This window comes from Olea europaea, unplaced genomic scaffold (assembly GCF_002742605.1).
Source record: "Olea europaea var. sylvestris unplaced genomic scaffold, O_europaea_v1 scaffold1737, whole genome shotgun sequence".
Classification (NCBI taxonomy): domain Eukaryota; kingdom Viridiplantae; phylum Streptophyta; class Magnoliopsida; order Lamiales; family Oleaceae; genus Olea; species Olea europaea.
In genome coordinates this window covers 2,850-26,461 of record NW_019235080.1, presented here as the reverse complement: position 1 = coordinate 26,461, position 23,612 = coordinate 2,850, and the positions used below count along the sequence as shown (strand labels likewise).

The 23,612-nt window shown below is 33.3% G+C and overlaps 3 protein-coding genes across 3 annotated transcripts; 1 reads left to right on the top strand and 2 right to left on the bottom strand.

Annotated features, from left to right (window-relative positions):
- Window positions 1-750: 750 nt before the first annotated feature.
- LOC111377864 (VHS domain-containing protein At3g16270-like) lies at window positions 751-7,030 on the bottom strand. The gene is made up of 5 exons (XM_023001000.1): window positions 6,515-7,030; window positions 3,982-4,734; window positions 3,658-3,813; window positions 2,431-3,366; window positions 751-1,139 (listed from the first exon to the last, which is right to left on the bottom strand). The coding sequence occupies exons 1-5, from the start codon at window positions 6,719-6,721 to the stop codon at window positions 1,098-1,100; spliced, it is 2,094 nt and encodes a 697-aa protein (XP_022856768.1). The 5' UTR covers window positions 6,722-7,030; the 3' UTR covers window positions 751-1,097.
- Window positions 7,031-9,511: 2,481 nt separating this feature from the next.
- On the top strand, window positions 9,512-12,430 carry LOC111377863 (serine/threonine-protein kinase SAPK7-like). Its single transcript, XM_023000999.1, has 9 exons — window positions 9,512-9,962; window positions 10,041-10,115; window positions 10,378-10,479; window positions 10,621-10,674; window positions 11,099-11,191; window positions 11,306-11,398; window positions 11,680-11,784; window positions 11,865-11,963; window positions 12,042-12,430. The coding sequence occupies exons 1-9, from the start codon at window positions 9,843-9,845 to the stop codon at window positions 12,345-12,347; spliced, it is 1,047 nt and encodes a 348-aa protein (XP_022856767.1). The 5' UTR covers window positions 9,512-9,842; the 3' UTR covers window positions 12,348-12,430.
- LOC111377881 (TOM1-like protein 5) lies at window positions 12,428-21,752 on the bottom strand. The gene is made up of 9 exons (XM_023001027.1): window positions 20,341-21,752; window positions 19,844-19,922; window positions 19,609-19,707; window positions 19,419-19,532; window positions 18,032-18,183; window positions 17,807-17,882; window positions 17,076-17,162; window positions 13,202-13,264; window positions 12,428-13,113 (listed from the first exon to the last, which is right to left on the bottom strand). Exons 1-9 carry the CDS (start codon window positions 20,463-20,465, stop codon window positions 12,700-12,702), a joined length of 1,209 nt encoding a protein of 402 aa, XP_022856795.1. The 5' UTR covers window positions 20,466-21,752; the 3' UTR covers window positions 12,428-12,699.
- Between the last annotated feature and the right edge of the window lie 1,860 nt (window positions 21,753-23,612).

Below are 23,612 nucleotides of genomic sequence, written 5' to 3'. Positions count from 1 at the left end.
ATGACTCTAATGTGTATACTGTATAAGTTTTGCCGTGGAGTTCCAATTCATAATCATATCGATGGAAGCTTTATTCTAATTATTCATTTCAAACTTGAGTCTTGACTATCCAACATTTACCTGGACATGATAACGAGTACATCAAAAATGTTTTCTTCCCGATCCTCTCGTATCAGGAAAAGATACTTCTCAATACTCTAACGTCCACACCGAATATGATACATTAAAAGAGTCAATTGGATCTTTCAATATAAATAAGTTGATTGTTTTACTCCTATATCTTCCAAAGGGAACAACGTCCACTTTTTATCGTTCCTACACAAATTTTGAATTTGTAAATGTAACAAGAGTCGGTTGATTAAATCAGGACTTTTAGAATTAATATAATGCAAGCCAAGAGTCTTTTTATATGGTTATTAGGATCGTGGCTTCATCCTCGAAGTTGACCCCATCCCAGGCTACCAGACCATTTTCAGATTTGACGCCTTGAATCTAGGCCAATATTGAGTGATTGGTTGAATATTCAGTTAAGTCAGCTTGTGGTTCTATTTGGGATTGACTTTAGGTGGTAGACTTTTGACTTATAAACTGGAAATATAAATATAGATTTTAACACAATTTTTAATATCATGCTGGATAATTTACAGTTTCAAAGAGCAGTAACCACTACTTTTTATATGGTCAGTATAGCCAAAATTGTAATATCATGCGATGAGGAAAACTCTTGTTTGAGTACTGAAAGGAATTAGAGATTCCAAGGAAGACCCATATTCAGTAATTACCTTCTTCACTGGTCCTTGAAGAACAGTTGCAACAACAAATTTGAAAGTCTAATACAAAACTTGGAATAAATCTAGTGAAGCACGTTGAGCAAATCAAAATCATTACAGAGATCTACATTTTATTACAAGAAACCACAATTATGAACACTGCCTCATCCTCTAAGTCGATATGCAATTTCCGAAAAACATAAATCTTTAACTTACCCAATAGAACATTTCTTTCAAAGAAAATCTACTCCTTTTTGCTTCAAGGTCTATGCTTCCATAGTAAAAAAGTGCTTTCATGGGAGAATCAGGACTAATGAGAAATAAAACTCAAACCATCCGCTTTGGATCGCGAGCTGCAGTCAGATGGTCCTACAATAGCGACAAAATGGTAAATTCCAAGCATGAACCCTCAGAAGGATGCAAATCATCAATGAAGGAATGAAAAAATTGTTTATGTTGCTATTTCTCAAATATGCATGATATAGAAGCGTCATCCCAACATTCCCCTTTACGAAACAACCGCACCCAATCCACCAAGATGTAACAAAGATTCATTCATACAAAGCGTGCAAGACATTTTATTGCCCTAAAATAGAAAACAAGACTTCAAGTACCACCAGATATGCTGTTCATGCAATTGTAATAATGAATGCAACATACAATGCAAGAGGCATCAATCTAAATGCACTTCAGCAGATATAAAAGTCACAAATGCAAATTGAAAATACATCCAGTTTTAATATAAAATGGACTATGACAAACAAAACCCAAGTGAACCACTATAAGTTCATCTATAAGTGATGGTTCTCCTGACGTCACTAACTGTGGGGAACAGACCTCCTATGGTGAAAATCTGGTTTTGACACTTATTAGACATTGAAAAACTTCGGACAGCGTTCATTATTCCATGAGGTGTGCCCTATTTTTCAATATCTTTTAATTCTGACACACAAGGTCATGTTGCCAATAGCTTGCATGTTGGTCATATAAGATCATCGTACTATTTTTAATTTCTTAATTCGATCACGAGACTGGACACACACAACAAAACAAGGGCATCCACCATACACACAATGCAAGTGCCTGTGACCTGTTAGAATATTTAGATAACAGCAATGCCATAAGCCTTTTTATTCACTTTCAATGCACAATTTGCATACAAATCTTGCCACGTCTATGATAAATAAATTGTGTTTTTTTTATTTTAAGTATTTAATAATAAAAAATTTAAGTGATTTGACTCTAATTGCAATATTACTATTGACTATCGGTTACTTTCATAGTTGAGCATCACTTTCCTAAGAAGTTATTGCATTTCCTGTTCCCACTCTATCCTTGCTCAGCATTAAAAATAATTAATACTTCAGTACCCAACTACCACATGAACCCAATCTATATGCCTATGAACCTAAAGCTATATCAAAGCATAGATATCTTTCATAGTTAGAATGCATTGTGGAGATTATGAAAATGGAGGGATCTCCAAGAAAAGGAGGCATCTCCTACACTTGAAGAGTTCCTATAGGTGCATCTTTGACGAACTAATCACAGAATCCTGACAATGTACTTGGTAAATTTGACTCTTATCTTTAGTTGGCATCAACCATCACAACGATGTACTGCAAACAAAGAGACAAATAAAGCATACAGGCCAACTCACCGAGATAAAATCAAATGCTTTAGTCTCCTCTTTCTTTGAACCATTCATTATGGAGGATGGAACTGGAGTAGCAGTACTAGGATTAAAAATATCTGGAAAGGGTGAAGAAAACCCTCCGTTATATCCAGCCGCATTGCTAACACTTGCACTTGTTTGCAGGTTCCCTAGATGCTGAAAGTTGGACATTGTCGCGAGAAACTGTTGCTGAGTGAAAAGATTACCCATGGCACTGTTATCCATTGGCTGAGAAACTAATGATGGATTGAACATCAAGCCAGGGGGAAAATTATCTGCCATGGCGCCCAAAGGGAACATAGGATTAGCATTCACCCCATTAGCTTGAGAATTGAGTGTGTTGAAAACATCATTGGACTTTGAGCCTACATTTCCAGCATGCTTCTCAGCAGAGCTTCCACTTTGCTTGGCAAATGGGTCATTACCATTTATAGACAAGCCAGTCATCAAATCATGAACATCTTTTCTAGAATTACCTTGATCCTGGGAAGCTTTGGAATTAAAACTTAAAATATCAAATGGTTCAGGTCCAGTTTTATGAGTTGCTACATGGGCTTCAGAAGCTCCCGACTTATCGACAGTCATCCCAGAAAAGAGATCAAGTGTGTGGTCCATATTGTCATTGGTGTGAAACGAGACATCTGCAAAAGGATCATCACCATATTTATGTTCAGTGGTGCTTTCACTGACTCTGAAACTGTCTCCAAATATGTCATCAATCAGAGGAGCAGCAGATGTTGCCGGATTTTCAATTCTTTGATCACTCTGCGTTTTAGTAGAATTTTGCACTCCAAGAAGGTCATTGGAATCACCAGTATCTATTAAATCCGGCATCGGAAATGCAACCGTCTCAGCCTTCATTGATTTATCTAGCTGACGGACTCCGCTACCAACTTGTTCACCACCCAGAAGACTCAACACCTGTCCATAAATGACCACATATTGACTAAAATTACTTGGAAGTACTACTTAATCTAATAATAATTGTCGCCAAGCCATATATTGCATTCAGTTCTTCAAGGAAAAGAAAAATTGGTAACGAGTAGTAAAAGCAAAGAAATCCCAGCAATGTTCCTCCCCCACCCGTTCTACTTCTTCTTTTTTCCCTGATAACTTCTTTCCTTCCCTTTTGACCATGAGTGTTTTCTTTTTCTTTGTTTTTTCCTCATGATGAGGGGATTCATTTGCAAAGTGCAAATTATGAAATATTACCTTATTTGCTTTCTCCCTCAAAGATGCTTGTGGAGATTCTGAACATTTCACCACAACATCCTTGTTATCACTGAAATAAGATGCTATAACAGAAAAATGTTCATCATCTGTCTTTCGTAAAATTGCCTCAAGGACGGAAATGGCTTTCATGCAAACCTGACACAAATAGCAATGTTTAAATATATAAGCGGAAATCTCCATTATAGCATTTTGTTAGATTAACATATCATTTACGGAAAAATATCAAATTATATCTCCATAACTGTGTAGGTGGTCACCCTCCTATACATGCATAAACAGAACAGTAACTGAGAGAGAGAGAACCTGCCACAGAGGTGATTGAAGTTTTGATTCAAGAGCCTGTCCTAAAGACAAAGCATCCAATTTTAATGCTTCCACAAGGAAAACATGAAGTGCATCTCGAGTTGGCTGTAGACGGACACCACCAGACGTCACAATGGTCTCTAACAATTTCTCCTCACGAGTCTTTTCACCGTAACCTAAATGAGAATTGCCATTAGTTGTTTCTGCCTGGGATGCACTGAAATCTGAACCCCAATTTCCAGAACCAACATTTTTCAAGACACGCACGCTGCTCTGAGTTTCACCATAAGAGCCAATTCCTTCATATCGATCAGAGTTATCGTTTTCCCTAGTCAATGATCTCCGAAGATTTGGGCTCCTGTAACTCCCAGTCTCAATACTCTTTTTGAGGGATGGAGATTGTGCTAAATTACTTAAACCCTGCTTGATAGTAGAACTTCCAATATCAACCATCTCACTAAGGAAGGTCTTCTTATCTTCTGATGGCATTTCAAAGTTGGTATTCCCGAAACCCTGTATACGGCTACCAATACTATTCTCTGCAGGTGCAGGCTTGTGGTCATCTGAAGAAAATATGGCAGATAATGCTTCCTGCGAAGTTTCACGCACAGCCTTGTTCAATGCATCAGCTTTCAAAGGATCTGGCTCTCCCTTGTAATGAATTAACTGACGTACAGCTACAGAGTTCCTCTGCATCTCCCTTCTGAACTCTGGCCCTGACTTTCCCACTGCATATTTGATCACCCTAAGTGCCTAAATAAAACAGTTAAATCAGATTGCCACTACATGATTATTTGCACTGATACAAATTAAAGAACACAGTCACTATACTTTTTTACTTGAATAAAAAATTGTAGAGACGAATGCAGAAACAAATAGTTCCGCCCATCAACTGTTCAAACCAGCAGGAGTCAGAAAGTTTCACTTTGATGGCTGAACTAATGACAAGCTCTGAACTGTCCACAAATTTGGAGCTAGAATAGAACTAACAAATTACCCAGACAAAACTATAATGACTAGGTTCTCGGTTCTCCATGGCATGTTCTTAAATGTATTTACTCATTTCTCAGTAAGAAATCAGGCCAATCATTGTCCAAGAATTTTTCATAAACCAATAAAAAACTTTCCATTAATATTTGTATTCACTTAGGGCCTGTATGATACAAGCCAATTCCATGGACCCAAATGTCTTGTTTGATAGGCAAATTTTTCCATGGAATTGATTTTCCAATATAGCCCTTACATGATGCCATTTTCTAGGTTTTGAAGGAATTGATTTGCCTTTGGTTTTGGTGGGAATTGGAATTTTTTATTTTTTATTTTTTATTATTATTATTATTATTTTTTGCAATGAAAACAAATTCTATCAACAATTGTAACAAATTTTATTCCTTTAATTGATAATTTTCATGAAAAGCAAAACGAAATGAACACTAAAAGATTCAAAATTTCAACATTTTTTAGGTGGAAAATTATACCAATTAAACACATTTAATTAACAATTTTCAGTAAAATAAGTTCTAGCAATTCAATTCACTGGAATTCGTTTTCTTTCCACCCAAATTTCATTCTTGCAATCAAACGGACTCTTAGTGCTAGCTAATAGTGTTTTTAAGTGTTTATAAGTTGTGGGTTCCATGGTAAGTAAGTAAAAGTTGTGGTTCAAACGAAATGTGTTAATAAAAAGTATGTTTGACCATCTTTAAAAAATTAAGCTTTGCCAAATCATGCACTTAAACAATTCTGTCCTTTTATTCGTGTCCATTCCATTTAATTATGTTTCAAAGGAACATATTAAGTAAACCCAAAATATATTGAATCTAACCCACTCCAAAATATAAATCAATCAACTAATTCATCCTTTTGGACCAATCATCCGTTCAACAACATGAATCCAATAGCTTTATAACATCTGTTACTTCTGATTGATCTTTAGAGTGTTTTTCTAAAGGTGAGCTCATAGAACCTCTGTTTAGGAGAGAAGAACAAGACTGATTGACTTCCACAATTCACACAAACATAGAATTTCTTACAAGCCAACATGAAATCCTTACACAGTTAACCCATACACCACACTGAGACCCACTGGATAAATTGAGTATACATTTTAACTCACTAAAAAAAAATTAAATAAATAAAAAAAGTGCGCCCAAATAGTAAAACAAAATGGTCGAAAAGAAAAACACAAATATTAATGGAAATGCCATGCATAGAAAAAGAGAGTCGGTGAGTGACTTCCTAATAAGCCGGGTTCAAATCAAGTACAATGTATTTCATTTATTCTAGCAACTCAATTTGCAAAAGAAGCAGATATATTTTATCCTACATAATGCAATTGAATGGGAAAAAAAAATCCTAGAATTAAAGATAACTCAATTTTTTACATCATACAGCTTTTGGATAGCCCAGGGTCAAAAATTCTTATAATACGTCCAATTTCACAGTGAAATCAAATGGATTAAATGATTAAAAAGCAAGTATTTCATCTCAACTCCATTAAAAGAATAACAAAAAAGATGGGGGCAGGACGAACTTTCTGTTTGACAATGGGGGATTTATGCTGGAGGCGTTTGAGGATAAATTGGGAGACTTCCTTAACGATGCTGACGTGGGATGACCTCAGAAGCTCGCATATCTCCTCCAATTTGTAGACCGGAGTAACCTTGTCCTCATCCGACGTCGCACCGTCTATCATCTTCGACCTCCAGTAAGACTCCACCGCCCTCTTGCTCTGCTCCATCCTTTCTGATATATCTCTTACTATTTATCAATAATCGATCAAAAAAGTTCCACCAATAGATCGATCGATTAATCCAGAAAATATGATAAATTGACCAATTAATCAAAATTAATGATTGATCGACCGATCCAACTGAGGCCGATTTGAATACTGGATTTGAGAAATGCAAAGGAATTTGGATGAACGGTTGAGGGATTTTTTAAAGGAATTTTGTTCTTTTATTTTTATTTTTGCAGGAGGAGAAAATTAAATTAATTGTCATGTAAAAATCGTGGAACACTGTCCTGAAGAAGAACGTTAAATGCTGTATTTCCTAACATTCTGACGTGTCATAAATAAAAACAAAAATGGATACAAATTAAAAATAAAAACCAGAACGAAGACAATTGTTAATAATAGTAATTTTTATGTTGATATTAATGAAATTATTAATTAAAGGGAAAAGAAGGCTGCGGTTGGAGAACCAGCGAGGCAGCGGTGCCACCCTTGGGTTGGAAATGCCCAATTGTTTTTCTATAAATTTAACTAATAATTTTTTGAATGACGAGACGTCTGAAGAGTCCCAGGAATACTATTAGTCTCCTGAGTTGTTAATGTTGACTCCCATCACTTTATTTTCTTCTATTAAACATCATCAACAGCTATGGATAAAACTTATCTATCTAAGATACGTAATGACTTAAAATTTGATCATATCAACGATACTGATATTTGAATTGGTCGTGCATATGAAGAAGGGTTGCTATGCATGTATACATGATTGATTGGAAAAATGATAGGTAATATGCTAGTTTGAAAGAGGCTCGAATTAGAAGATTGACTATCGAATTCAGATTGAAGCAAAATGTTCAAATAATCTTTGTCTTCTACTTTGGTAGCAGAATAAGTTTATTCGGTTGGCTTTGGACGTTTTAACAAAACAATTCATTGCTTTAGTTAAGCCTTCAAGGTTAGGCAATATGGTGACGGCGATTTTATGAATGTCTTTTTGAGTTCAGATTTATAATGTTCTTTTTGTACTCAAGAGTGTGGTATATGCACAGAAGTGAGGAGAGGTTAGAATTTAAAAGGCTCCTGCATGTGTGTCTAGGTATGCGTGGATATCTCAAAATTATTTAGGTGATATATACACTCGAGTTTCATTCCAAATTAAATATGGTGCTAATGTATTACTAGCTCCCTAATTTTTCTCATATATGCAGGGATTGTTCACAAGATAGGGGACCGTCTGATGATTTGTCCTTTAGAGTCGGAGTTCTATGGATAACATTATGTTGATTGGCTTTGTGCGCTAGTTTTGGGCCCAAGGATTCGAGCCTCTCATGAATCGTGTGAAATTAGTAGTGATGGAGGCAACAATAATGGAAATAGAGTCTCAATCCTTATTATTGATTAGAATTCTAGAAATCTTATTGCTTTTATCTCAAGTATTTCCACGTGTGATGTGTTGTTTTGATCAAAATTTGGTCCTCATATAGAGGGTTAATTACTCTGAAAGTCATGTAAAGTGTACTCGATATTTCTTCATGAACGGGTCTCATAAAGACCGCATTACTCATCTTTTTGTGGTCTCAGACAGAACAACAGCTAATAATTTTGGCCTCCATTGGAACACTATTACACTAGCGCGGTCAAAGTCCCTAATTTTCCATATCCGCACAATTTGGTCCCTAGTTCCAAGTTTTTGTACGTGTTTAGTCTCTCAACTTTAAATCATCCAGATCCGGTCCTACCACTTGCAAATGCTTCTGGATTGGTCCCCCTCTTTCAAACTCATACACTTAAGTCTTTCAACTTTTATCTCCTTCAACTTTGATCCTTCATAGTGTTGATAATGTTCAAGTTGGTCTACAAACTTCTCCAAAAGTTGAATTTGGTCCCCAAACTTGTGAATTCATTCAATTATCAATTCCAGAAGTTTATAATTAAATCCAAACTACCCAGTAACTTTTCAATTTCATCTTTTTGTCCAAATTAAGCTCCAAATCACTTTCTTTTTCTCAATTTATCTTCAAATAGGGGATTTAACCTTAAAAAAAACACTATGTAGAAATCCCTCGATTATTCTAAATCAAACTTTATTTTAGGACATAGATAAGCATGTAAAATATTATTGTCAAAGATCAATCACATGCAAACAAGGAACTTGACTTGGTGATGCTAACTTGTGTCATACGGTAAGGAGGAACTCATTTAAAAAGTCTTGGTTGAATGTGGTTATAAGGTCAAGGGTGAAGTATGAGGCGCTACCCTAGAGGTTGAGATGTAGACCTACGGTAAATATGGCAGTATCTATATGAAAGTTTTTAATATCGATCTTGAGTTAGTGACCCCTAAAGGCCATGTTACTTATCACTAGGAGGCAAAGTGAAAGCCTCGAGTACATGAAGTTCATAGTCGAATTCGAAGTGATGAATTTTGACCTCATAAAACTTGATAATAAGAGTCGATCAATATATTCCTAAGATGTTCAAATACTAATTGAAGTGTCATAACTTATAGAAATCACGTCAAAGTCATTAATTTAAAATTATAAAGTTGCAAACTTCATAACATCTCCTTTGAAAAAAGGAAAAAAGAAAAAAGTATACTCAAAATAGAAAACCAACTCATAAATCAATGCTCTGAGTAACAAAAAGTCAAAACTCGTACCGCTCCCTCCTCGCATGGCGGCGTTTTTGGAGATCCAACCTCCTCACTCGGAACAGCATATGAATGGCAATAAATTAATAGAAATGAAAAAGAAAACCAAGTGGAAACTTCATTAATCAATGTAAACTGATTTGGGAATTCAAACTCACCCACATGGAATCCCATATCTACGTCCATCTCTCCATTAAACTTCACCATGTGCTCTCCATTCACACTCCAACTAATTAATTAATGAGAGCCTTCTCTCTTTTTCGGTCTGTCAGTCTGTGTATCAGTGTGCGTGGGAGAGAGATAACTGGGTCAGGGTGGGGGAGCTGGGGCCTTGTCATCTAAGTGCGACTATAAATACATCCAATAATTGATCAGTTTGGTGCATGCATATATGCATGCATATGTATCTATCTATAAACATATCTAAGTTGTCTTCCCAATTTGATTCATAATTAAGGATACTGAAAAATATCCTAAAATGGACAAGTACGAGGTTGTGAAAGAGTTGGGATCTGGAAATTTTGGCGTAGCCAGGCTCATGAGACACAAAGAAACCAAGGAGCTCGTCGCCATGAAATACATCGAGCGTGGACACAAGGTGCCAGAATAATTCTTACATTAGTTTTTTATGATCAGTTGTAAGTTAAGGATCTGATCTATGGTATTTGGTTGGCAGATTGATGAAAATGTAGCCAGGGAAATTATTAACCACAGATCACTAAGACATCCCAATATAATTCGTTTCAAAGAGGTGGTTAACTGCGTTTTAAAGTCTTGATCTTCTTTGTGAATTATTATTTGTGATGTTTTTATGCCTATAAGTAAAAATTTATGGATAAAGATACTTGTACATAATTTTTTATATATAAGGGTATCCACCCTCTCACATGACGTGAGAACACTCGAATATTTTATTCAAGTGGACCCCACCCACATGGGAGGGTGGACACTCCTATGCATCAAAAATTATGTACCCCAGGCATTTCCCATAATTTAATGATAAAAATTTGTAGGTTGTTTTGACGCCAACACATTTGGGTATTGTTATGGAGTATGCAGCTGGTGGTGAGCTTTTCGATCGAATTTGCACTGCCAGTAGATTTAGCGAAGATGAGGTCAATCTGCATCATTGTTTTATTAATTTCGATCCAAAAATAACTAATCAACATGCATAAGAAACTTCATATTATTTTTTTATTTTCTGTCCAAATTTACAAGTTATAATTATATCCTTGTATTTAAATTTTTTGTTTCAGGCTAGGTATTTCTTTCAGCAGTTGATCTCTGGAGTCTGTTATTGTCACTTCATGGTATTTCATACTTCAATATGCTTTTCTTCCACCACTAATACATGTATATATTTTACGAAAGAATGTGTATTCGTAAGAATAATGTTATTATAGTCGCTCATTATTGGTAGTCGCCCTACGTTGCAATTTGTTAATTTAGGCATTAATTTCTTGTAATTTTATTATCTTAAATAGCATGTCAATTCTTAAATAACAAACTGCCATGTAGTAAGATTACCGATTGTGAGCCACCATGAATAGCATTATTCGTGGTTGGAAATGTGTTTTGGATGAATGGAACCCAAACAGGGGCTATATATATGTCTAGAACTCGTGTGAAATGTGGGTCCACTGCCACTTAAACTGTCGTTACAAGACTAGCTACGTAAAATTGCTTGCAAATTTTAGATTAATTATTGTTTGAAATGATGATTTTGGGTGGCAGCAAATATGTCACAGGGATTTGAAATTGGAGAATACACTGTTAGATGGAAATCCAGCACCCCGCCTCAAAATCTGTGATTTTGGTTACTCCAAGGTACAGTTACCAATTAATATTTCCGAATTAATTCTTTTCACAATATTAATCAAGTTTTGTATTTATCATTAACTAATTAATTAAAATGGTATTTACATTGTGGTGGTGGTATAGTCATCAGTGCTGCATTCAAGACCAAAATCCACAGTTGGAACTCCAGCTTACATAGCACCAGAAGTTCTCTCCCGCCAAGAATATGATGGCAAAGTAATTCTTTCCTATAGCCCTTTTCCATTTAAGTCATTAAACTTACATCCAATTTTATTATTATTATTATTTTTTTCCCCTGATGGTCGCCTAATCTAAAATCTCCTAGCTCTTCTTTGAAATATACGGAATAAATAACAATATGATATAGCACGTCAATGTGGAGTTCGATAATTAATGTGAAACTTTATTGTAAGATATGTGACCAAGTGTTCTTTTTACCCATTTTAAGTTTTTAAACATTCTATGACTGACAAATTATCACAAATGCAATGAAATAGTTGGCAGATGTATGGTCTTGTGGAGTGACTCTATATGTGATGTTGGTGGGAGCTTACCCTTTTGAAGATCCAGATGATCCCAAGAATTTTAGGAAAACTATTTCAGTAAGTTCCTTTTGATTCTACATTAAAATCTCATAATAACAGGTTTCTTCTTTGTTTCTTAATTTATTCTCATTTTGCAGAGAATAATGGCTGTTCAATACAAAATCCCAGATTATGTTCATATATCTCAAGATTGCAGACACTTACTTTCTCGTATTTTTGTTGCAAATTCCTCCATGGTAACTTTTTTTCTCCTTCAATACTGTTTGCTGTCTGTTAATGTAGAGGTTAACATGTCTGTAATTGATGGCTCGCAGAGGCTTACAATAAAAGATATTAAGAACCACCCATGGTTCTTGAAGAACTTGCCAAAGGAACTCACCGAGTCGGCTCAGGCTATCTACTATCAGAGAGATAATCCAAGCTTTTCCATTCAAAGCATTGAAGAGATAATGAAGATTGTAGGAGAGGCTAGAAACCCTCCTCCGGCGTCAAGGCCGGTTGCTGGATTTGGATGGGGAGACGAAGGAGCAGCGGCAGAAGAAGAGGTGGAGGAAGGAGACGATGAGTATGAAAGGCAAGTGAAGGAAGTACGTGCAAGTGGAGAATTTTATGTCAATTGAATCTTGGATTTAGCAGTCACAACACTGAATTTGAATTTTGTGATTGTGTAGGATGCATAATTGTACGACATATAAGCACAGAACAAAACTTGGATCCAGTAACTTAGTATAACCCGAAAGTTTGAAATGAAAATTCATGTCTAACTTGATATACAAATTCAGCATTCATGATTTTGATAAAACACTATGTACCTCTTAAATCACACCTATCATCTCAGAACTTTCAGCTATCAGATCCTCCTTGTAATCAGCAATCTAAGCAATGGAAACCTTGAAAACCTCAAACCTCCATGCATGTAAAATACTATGGCCTTCAACCTCCTGAAAGCATTTTTCTCACAGAAAACTTCATTCAGTCGCTATAATCTAAACTTCCACTGCGAGAGCTGCTGGCATTTCGGCTGTGTAGTGAGAGGCTCCTCACATGCCCATCAAGCGAAGAAACGTCTGCCTTTTTCTCCTTGAAAAATCTCTCTCTCTCAACATGTTTAGCTGGTGGTGGTGGAATTGCAACTACTGGTCGACCTCCATTAGCTTCTTGATCGGGCTCCATAGTTGGTGGCCGTACAAACTCTTGCTTTGGCTCCATAATTAGCGGCTGAACAAGTTGCTGCTTTGGCTCCACAGTTAGTGGTCGAATGAGTGGGCGATGAAGCATTTCCCCAGGAACAGGGCAACCCAGAAATCCCAACGGCCGCTCTATTTGGCAGGCTTCATCTTCTGGTCGTAGACAAGCTTTCCCTTTTCTTATCCTGTCCAACAACAGTTAAGTGACCATATTAGATACAAGATGGAAACCAAACCTGAAGTTAACAAACAAAGATGATAATAATAACATAACAAGCTCTAATAACATTGGAACCGAGACAAGAAAAGCAGAATCCCTTATCTATGTGGCNATCTAACGCCAGGGCATACTGAAATCAAAGTGCATCATATCCATTAATAACATTCAAGGGGATAAAATCATATATAATAAAAAATCTGTTGCAAAATTTCACAAAATACTAGCTTTCACACTATTCTTTCATGTATAAAAATCATTTAACAGCCCATTATGCTTTCAATGTTATCAAGAAACTAAAACCTTTGGCGAATTTAACAATTCATGATTCACTTTATATTATCCCTCTTTTTTTTTTCTTTTTTTTCCAAATCATTTACAAAAAAGATTTGGCGATTACTCATTTTAGCTCCTCTGTTCTTCGCTCTCTCTTCGGTCACCACAAAAAACATAATAATAATAATAATAATAATAATAATAATAATAATAATAATAATAATAATAATAATAATAATATCGTCTTTTCATATTACAAAAAGATTCCAACTTTACTTCAGATCTCAAGCAAGCATTTAAAAAGGGGATACAAGCCTACAATTGATCTCAATATAAATGTGATTATGTTTTTATTCGTCACAAAAATCCTAGAAACAAAATTAATTTATCCTTAAGCAAAAAAATTCACGGGAAGAGCAAAGTAAGATGATAAATCCGTACCTGGAGAGTCAGCAAAGAGTAAAACCGCTGCTTCAATGGTCCAATTGTATGTATAGTTTTAATCATAGGATACACATACTACAGCTGTGCTGAGTATAATATATATGTATATGCGTGTATGGTACGAATAAATTAATGGAGATAAAGAAAGCAAATAAATTGAGAACCCTTTCTTAATTACTTTACCATTATACTGTGCAGTGGGCTTTACATTCAATAGAAAATTATACGTTTTCCAATTTTTTTCGAATAATCTAATCAGATAATAAACAAAAACAAAGAAGAGCAATCGAGAATCTCTGTCGCTCTGTCTACTAATTTTTTATCACTCTCTTCTCTCTATAAATTAATGGAGATAAAGAAAGCAAATAAATTGAGAACCCTTTCTTAATTACTTTACCATTATACTGTGCAGTGGGCTTTACATTCAATAGAAAATTATACGTTTTCCAATTTTTTTCGAATAATCTAATCAGATAATAAACAAAAACAAAGAAGAGCAATCGAGAATCTCTGTCGCTCTGTCTACTAATTTTTTATCACTCTCTTCTCTCTATGTATGTATATGTATATATGTAAGTATACGCGGGTGAGGCGCTGTGCTTATTTATTTATTTTTTTTATTGTTTGATTGAAAAGATTTTAATCATTTAGATCAATAGCGGCGGCGCCATCTTATGCTTCCGGCTTCAAGATATTGGCTTGGTTCACACCGCATTTTAGCCCCGTGACAATCATTATTGAAAAGAGAAAAATTGAAAATACTTATTTTCAATTATATATTTACACAATAAAATATTTTACATGTCAATTTAATTTTTTTTATTTTTTAACCATATATTCTCTTAAAAATGACTATTCAAAGTATTATCTTTTTCAAATATTGATTGTCAAGCAAAAGCTTATTTAAAGGGTATTTGGAAGATATTTTTATGTAAAAATGCATTTTTGAATAATAAATTGATGGAAAACGTGGGGTTAAAAAATAAGAATTTTTTTTATTTACGTGTAATATTATTTTAATAAAGAATATGTGATTGAAAAGAAAAGAGAAAGAAATGCATTTTCAAAAAAATAGGTACCAAACGAACCTTAGCATGTTTGATTCTCAATCTTTTGGGAAAAAATGCATTCTAAATAGTATTTTTTAACATCATTTCAATCACACATTTTTTAATAAAATAATATCACATGTGAATTTAAAAAAATTTCTTATTCTTTAACTACACATTTTCTATCAATTTACTATTCAAAAATGTATTCTTTTATAAAAAATGGGGCTCAAACAAGAGTTTAAACATAATGTTCTTAACCCTCTACTTGATTAACCAAAAAAAAACAATAAAAATTTGGGAAAAATAAGTTCTAAATTAGAGATTTTTTGGAAAATGCATTATCAAAGAATAGGAAAAAAAATGAATTTCAATTCAAAATATTTTATTATGAAAATTTATGGGTGAAAATGAGTTTTACAAAAAAATTGAGAACCTTCATTACAATTAAAATGTGCTGACGATAATAAAATTTGTAATTCTAACACTCATCCAAAAAAATCTTTGGTAAACAATTTTTTTGGAATTTTTCCCTTTGAAAGAGTTTAAGCCATATATTAATTTTAAGTAGAGAATTTAAAAGAATAATTGACACAAAAAGTTCTCATCGTTTGCACTCATTTGCAAATCGTTCATATCATTTCAAACTTGTCATTTGCACTTTATTTTAACCTTTTTTTTAAGTAGTTGGTCATTTTTGTCTCATTTCATTAATTTCTTTTGTCAAATATAGACAATTGAGGCAAAACATCCATATCATTTATCTTCATTGTGCAAATTGAACTTATCGTTTCAGTTTTGACATTTAACCCTCGACCTTTCTTTATATAAAAGGTTCTTACCATCTATTTTTTCTTTATCAAAGCATTGTGAAATGACTAATTTAGCCCTATCTTTAAATAAACAAATCGAAAAGAAAAAAATAATATATAAGCAAAGAAATAATTATAGCTAGATTTCTAAGTTTTTGAAAAAGTATGAACGAACCTCACATAATGTAATTTAAAACATTCTAAAAAAATAAAAATATTTCATCTTCCCAATTAATCTCACCCAACCGCATTCCAATCCCCACCACCACCATCAAAATAATTGAAAAGAGAATTAAAATTATAAAAGAAAAAGTAAGAAAAGAATTAAAAATGAATAAACTAAAAAACTAAAAACAAAAAACAAATAAATGGTTTTTCTTCACCATCTAATTCAGCACCCTACCAACGAGCACCCCCACTCATTCACCCTATTGTTTCAAATTTGACAATTGCAACCTCATTTTAACTTTTTATTGTAGAGTTTGTCCTTTTCGTTTCCTTCCATCAAATAAAAGTAATTGGTATAAAATGTCTCTACTATCATTTTAATGGGAAAATTGCAGTTGAGGTACCAAACATTTCGTTTATTAGCAAACTTTGCTCAAACCTTTAGTTTGTGCCACCGGAGGTACCAAACCTTCAAAAAATTCGCACCCAGAGTCCAAATTGACAGAAATCGTTAGTTTGACCATCAAAACAGTTAGTTGACCCCAAAATTGACATTGACCAAAATTTTGATTTTAGACCCAAAACAATGGCACTGAGAAAATTGCAAGCTCAATTTGTTACACAACCTTTGACTGCCACTGCCATTTTTTTCTCACATTCAATCATTGTGACTCACTTCGCTCATCAAACACACTCCACAACACCAGTATATTTACATCAACTAAAATATTATTTTTTTTACGCCAAATTTAGTTTTGGGTGGAACGTTGGCTGCATACATGATTCCTCCAACCATATAGCTTTTCACCATCACATGACATATGATACATTTGAATGCAAAACATTCAAGTTCAGAACAAATACGGAAGTACAATAACCCTGCAGACGGTCATTTGTCTCGAAATTCATGTAGTTAACCTGACGTTTGATTATTGGAAATAAGGCTTAGCTTGATGTAAGAAGCAACTTAAATATTGTATGACTTTATGTTTTGCATACTCCTGCTCTCACATCACGTGATCAAAATCTAGTAAATAAATACAATTCAAGGCGATGCAATAACTAGGAAGCTTAAGTGACTAAAATAAATTGAGTTCGACAAGCATATAAACTACCAGTCTTATAAGCGAGCCATTACGAGATACATCAATTGTGAGATTATTTTAATGGAAGTAAAAAATGTGTGAAGGTCTTACCGAGAAGTCATTGCAAGTTGCATTATTCGTTGCTTTTGAAAAGAACATTGTTCCACAAGATCAAGTGTGAACTCCTCTTTCGCTCCCTAAAAGAACAATAAAGTTTTACAAATGCTAAGGTAAAATGAACAAGGGAACAGTTCAGAAGCTCCACAAAGTGGCGGATAAGTCAATCACCAATTGCACACAAATCTTGAAATTGTTCATTTACCAATTGCACATAAATCTCAAAATTGTTGAATTAAGACATCGTAAGTTATTGATACTTTTTTCCTCTTTCCATTTTAAAATTACAATATTCATATGCTGCTGATGCTTGCACAAGTTTTTGGTACTAAGGCTTGAGGAGGTTTACCATATTATGGAGGATACAAAATATTAAACGACAGATGAACTCCGAACAGTGAAACTTGGGGGGGGGGGGTTGGAAATTCTATTAAAATATTTCAATTTTTTCTTATCTTTTCTTTTATTTTCTTGTGATTTAATTGTTTCATGGCAAATTAGGTTTTTCTTCCTATGTTTTACTAATTTAAGCTCAAGTTATAGCTTTGTCATCATTTAGTATAGCATTCGTCAAGGATCGACAACTACCCCACCTCTCTAATATTCAACCTTTTTCTCCCATATTGTTCAAGACTGCTTCTTGTTTGCTATTACTATCTACATCTTTATCATGTCTATTATTCATTACGCTCAGCAGAATAGAGAATACTACACCAGTAAATACCTCAGGATGTTGAGCATCGACAGCATTAAGGACATCCTTCAAGACCTCCAGTGCAGTGCTAGCTTTCTCAAGAATACTGTGAATAATTGAACTTTTATGGCAAGGAAAACTAGGATAATAACCACAAGAGAGCCAAAAAAAAGATACAAAGCTCGTCTTCTTTTTCTTCTATAGATAAAAGAAGTACACATAGATACCAAGTCATATATAGAGCAACGATGATACCTGTATTCAGAAACCTTCCGAGGTTGTGTCTTTGGTGCACTTTCACATTTAGTAGCAGATTCCTTATCAAGTGAATTATTCACGTTGGTGTTTGATGTAGCATGAGGTTTGGGGATATCACGAGGCCTCTGAGCAAATTGCACTCCTGCACTCTGCGCACATAGTATCCAAGGTTAACCTAGTCTGCAACATTAAGAGTATTTTCGCCACAATATATGCAACAGAAAAAATTTTATACAGTAAACTAAGAAATCTTTATTACAATTGAAAGAAAAACTCTCCAAGCAGGGAATGTTTACGATTAGTATACATCTCCAAGGAATGCATAATTTTCTTACAGATAATTCCATCATTTTAAAATGGGGTCCATAAAAGTCTAACTATATATGCAGTTAAAAGCATAATACAACCAAATAATATCTGGAAGGTTTCACTTTCATATACCTCAGACCCAATTATCCAAAAATGATTATATTTTATCTGGAAATTAATGTATACATTTGATTTTTATTATATTTGTCAATCATCAATAAATGTGGTGAAAAGGAATTGACTTATCCTACCCCAAAGTGATTGGGAATAAGACTCTATTTGTTATTGGTGTTATTTAGAGGTGTAGGGACCGTTTGGTGGAGCTTTTAAAAATCAAAAGCTGCTTTTGAAACTAAGAAACTGTTTTGGGGCCTTATTCAATAATTATTTTAAAATGCTCTGTCTTCATATAAAAGTTTTTAAAGAAAGTTGGCCTAAGGTCACTTCTTTAGAAAACTCTATTACAAAATGTAAAAACAGAAGCCAAAACTATCCCAAATAGGCCCATAATCTTACATAACTTTTTTTTATTTTTATTTTTATTTTTTATTTTTATTAGTGTCATAATCTTACATATCTATATCAATTTTATATTCCTTGGGAGGAAAATATTTAAAATAAGGTTTTCTGGTAATACGTGGAAGGCATGGAACCAACAAATGTAAAAAAATGCTTTTCTTACAGGTAAGCATTTAAAACAACCAATATTAAAAATATTTTCTAAACATTGTTTGTTTACACTTTCGAAACCAAAAATCTGACGTATAAATTGTACATGGTTTACATACTTGTCACTTTTCTGGTACACTAACAAATATCATAATATTTCCAAAACATTATCAGGTGTTGAAAATTTTGAGAAGACCATATTATTTACAAAGTAGACATGGCCACGATTCTCCATCTTCATTTTGGGTGCTAAACAATACAAATAACCCCATTAAAGTACAGATGATGAGGATATCCAAGGATTACAACATATCATCTCCACGGTTTAAAACTATAAAGCTTCAGAGAATAATGGAATACAGTCATATACTTGATAAATCAAATATTCAACATGCTGAGTACCTACCACCAATTCATAATATGCAGAATAATATTGAGGGAACCTCCCAGAAGCTCCACCTACAGATGTCTGAGCTGCATCTAAGAGAAGAAAAATCTTTTCCCGAACAGGAAGATCTGACTGTAAAAAGGACATAAATTATTTGTCACTCGATCAAATAAGCTTGTGATTGAGAGTCAAATGGAGAAGCATCAACCTTTTTCTTAACTATTTTCACAAGTATGGGAAGAATTCCTGTCTCCGTAACCTGCTTATGAACAGGTTCTCCAATATTATTCATTAACATCTCCAGCAACTGTATGATTTGATCACCAGAAAGAACAATAAGTTGGGTTATTGATTCTTCCAGTCGAGGAACATGACATATCATGCAATGCCAACAACAGGAACATAACCGAGGTAAAAATATTTTGCACCCTAGAAGTACTCACCATTACTGCAAATAGTTGTGTGTTTGAGTGTTTGCTTTGCAAGCGTTTTTTAATGGCTTTTATGACATCTTTAGCTTGCCTGTATTAATAAAACGCCCCAAAATTAATAAACTGATAGTGATGATAACATCAAGGTGCAAAAATTTGTTAAATCACACACAACAGCCATGCCTTAAAAATCAGCTCTATGACAACCTATATTCTCTCGATTTTACCGATTTCCAAGGAACTTATCTAATGTTATAAATAGCCAGGAGAAAGAAAAAGGTGCAGATTGAATTTTACTTTCTACATCTAGCGTGTAGAAGAAACAATTATCAACCACTAATTAATAGCAAAATAAAAATTCATTAAATTGTATAAAACAAGATAAATATTTTACAAAAACCTTCCAACAAAATACTAAACACCTAACCATGTTGGAGCCCTATCAATGCCAGAAAGTATAAATATAATGTCTGCATTTAACTTGGTAAAAAGTAAGGGCGGAATCTTACCTGTGATCATGTGCAACTAATTCACAAATCTCAATGTTTTTCATCCAATCCATTTCAGTAAGTTTATCACTTGTTGCAGAAATAACAAGTTCAGATGCCATATTTACCATCTCTGCCGTAGACATGAAGAACAAGTAAACAGAGTGTCAATAAAAATTTACCTAAAAGAACGGTGCCAACATGTTTCCATAGAAAACCTTTAGGGCTACCTAGTCATATAAGCAATGTATTGTGTGATGTGCGCAACTAATAAGATTTCTCTTACATGTGCACTTTAGATCTATCAGACATTTGACAAAAAGTACAAAACAAACTTAAGGCAACAGACCTACAGCTTGAAGATGCTAGACTGCAACAGGTCATTATTGTTGTGTGATAGATTGAGATGGAAGCATCCACTGCTTATAGTAAGATATCAGATATTCTTTGGAACAGAATGCATTTAATATGTGACACGTTTCTTCTGCTTTTCAATTTGCAATATATCACAATGAAAAATTCATTGATAGATGACAATATTCCATTTCCTTTAAGCTTCAAAGCAGCATAGACTAAACAGAATTAGTTTAAATTCATGTGATTTACTAAACCTCTTCTTGTTGAGAGAATTTTTGGGTCATAACTGCATGACCTTCAGCAAAATTTGTCCCCGCAACATAATAAATACAAGCAGACAACGGAAAAGCGTAGGTATATGAATACGTTATTGGGATCTCAATATGACTATGTATTCCAAGTATGTATCTTTTAGAGATGGAATAACATGCTTACATAGATAAGATCACTTTTTTCAACTGTATATTCTAATCTTCCACAATTATCTAACGCCAGGGCATACTGAAATCAAAGTGCATCATATCCATTAATAACATTCAAGGGGATAAAATCATATATAATAAAAATTCTGTAGCAAAATTTCACAAAATACTAGCTTTCACACTATTCTTTCATGTATAAAAATCATTTAACAGCCCATTATGCTTTCAATGATATCAAGAAACTACAAACTTTGGCGAATTTAACAATTCATGATTCACTTTATATTATCCCTCTTTTTTTCTTTTTTCTTTTTTTTTTCCAAATCATTTACAAAAAAGATATGGCGATTACTCATTTTAGCTCCTCTGTTCTTCGCTCTCTCTTCGGTCACCACAAAAAACATAATAATAATAATAATAATAATAATAATAATAATAATAATAATAATAATAATAATATCGTCTTTTCATATTACAAAAACATTCCAACTTTACTACAGATCTCAAGCAAGCATTTAAAAAGGGGATACAAGCCTACAATTGATCTCAATATAAATGTGATTATGTTTTTATTCGTCACAAAAATCCTAGAAACAAAATTAATTTATCCTTAAGCAAAAAAATTCACGGGAAGAGCAAAGTAAGATGATAAATCCGTACCTGGAGAGTCAGCAAAGAGTAAAACCGCTGCTTCAATGGTCCAATTGTATGTATAGTTTTAATCATAGGATACACATACTACAGCTGTGCTGAGTATAATATATATGTATATGCGTGTATGGTACGAATAAATTAATGGAGATAAAGAAAGCAAATAAATTGAGAACCCTTTCTTAATTACTTTACCATTATACTGTGCAGTGGGCTTTACATTCAATAGAAAATTATACGTTTTCCAATTTTTTTCGAATAATCTAATCAGATAATAAACAAAAACAAAGAAGAGCAATCGAGAATCTCTGTCGCTCTGTCTACTAATTTTTTATCACTCTCTTCTCTCTGTGTATGTATATGTATATATGTAAGTATACGCGGGTGAGGCGCTGTGCTTATTTATTTATTTTTTTTATTGTTTGATTGAAAAGATTTTAATCATTTAGATCAATAGCGGCGGCGCCATCTTATGCTTCCGGCTTCAAGATATTGGCTTGGTTCACACCGCATTTTAGCCCCGTGACAATCATTATTGAAAAGAGAAAAATTGAAAATACTTATTTTCAATTATATATTTACACAATAAAATATTTTACATGTCAATTTAATTTTTTTTATTTTTTAACCATATATTCTCTTAAAAATGACTATTCAAAGTATTATCTTTTTCAAATATTGATTGTCAAGCAAAAGCTTATTTAAAGGGTATTTGGAAGATATTTTTATGTAAAAATGCATTTTTGAATAATAAATTGATGGAAAACGTGGGGTTAAAAAATAAGAATTTTTTTTATTTACGTGTAATATTATTTTAATAAAGAATATGTGATTGAAAAGAAAAGAGAAAGAAATGCATTTTCAAAAAAATAGGTACCAAACGAACCTTAGCATGTTTGATTCTCAATCTTTTGGGAAAAAATGCATTCTAAATAGTATTTTTTAACATCATTTCAATCACACATTTTTTAATAAAATAATATCACATGTGAATTTAAAAAAATTTCTTATTCTTTAACTACACATTTTCTATCAATTTACTATTCAAAAATGTATTCTTTTATAAAAAATGGGGCTCAAACAAGAGTTTAAACATAATGTTCTTAACCCTCTACTTGATTAACCAAAAAAAAACAATAAAAATTTGGGAAAAATAAGTTCTAAATTAGAGATTTTTTGGAAAATGCATTATCAAAGAATAGGAAAAAAAATGAATTTCAATTCAAAATATTTTATTATGAAAATTTATGGGTGAAAATGAGTTTTACAAAAAAATTGAGAACCTTCATTACAATTAAAATGTGCTGACGATAATAAAATTTGTAATTCTAACACTCATCCAAAAAAATCTTTGGTAAACAATTTTTTTGGAATTTTTCCCTTTGAAAGAGTTTAAGCCATATATTAATTTTAAGTAGAGAATTTAAAAGAATAATTGACACAAAAAGTTCTCATCGTTTGCACTCATTTGCAAATCGTTCATATCATTTCAAACTTGTCATTTGCACTTTATTTTAACCTTTTTTTTAAGTAGTTGGTCATTTTTGTCTCATTTCATTAATTTCTTTTGTCAAATATAGACAATTGAGGCAAAACATCCATATCATTTATCTTCATTGTGCAAATTGAACTTATCGTTTCAGTTTTGACATTTAACCCTCGACCTTTCTTTATATAAAAGGTTCTTACCATCTATTTTTTCTTTATCAAAGCATTGTGAAATGACTAATTTAGCCCTATCTTTAAATAAACAAATCGAAAAGAAAAAAATAATATATAAGCAAAGAAATAATTATAGCTAGATTTCTAAGTTTTTGAAAAAGTATGAACGAACCTCACATAATGTAATTTAAAACATTCTAA

Excerpts from the sequence above, each read along its gene's own strand:
- LOC111377864 (XM_023001000.1), bottom strand. The coding sequence starts at position 6,721 with ATGGAGCAGAGCAAGAGGGCGGTGGAGTCTTACTGGAGGTCGAAGATG. Across the intron at positions 4,735-6,514 it reads CCCCCATTGTCAAACAGAAA|GCACTTAGGGTGATCAAATA; the intron begins GTTCGTCCTGCC and ends TGTTTTATTTAG. Across the intron at positions 3,367-3,657 it reads TGAGGGAGAAAGCAAATAAG|GTGTTGAGTCTTCTGGGTGG; the intron begins GTAATATTTCAT and ends ATTTATGGACAG.
- LOC111377863 (XM_023000999.1), top strand. The coding sequence starts at position 9,843 with ATGGACAAGTACGAGGTTGTGAAAGAGTTGGGATCTGGAAATTTTGGC. Across the intron at positions 10,116-10,377 it reads ATATAATTCGTTTCAAAGAG|GTTGTTTTGACGCCAACACA; the intron begins GTGGTTAACTGC and ends AAAAATTTGTAG. Across the intron at positions 11,399-11,679 it reads GCCAAGAATATGATGGCAAA|TTGGCAGATGTATGGTCTTG; the intron begins GTAATTCTTTCC and ends GCAATGAAATAG.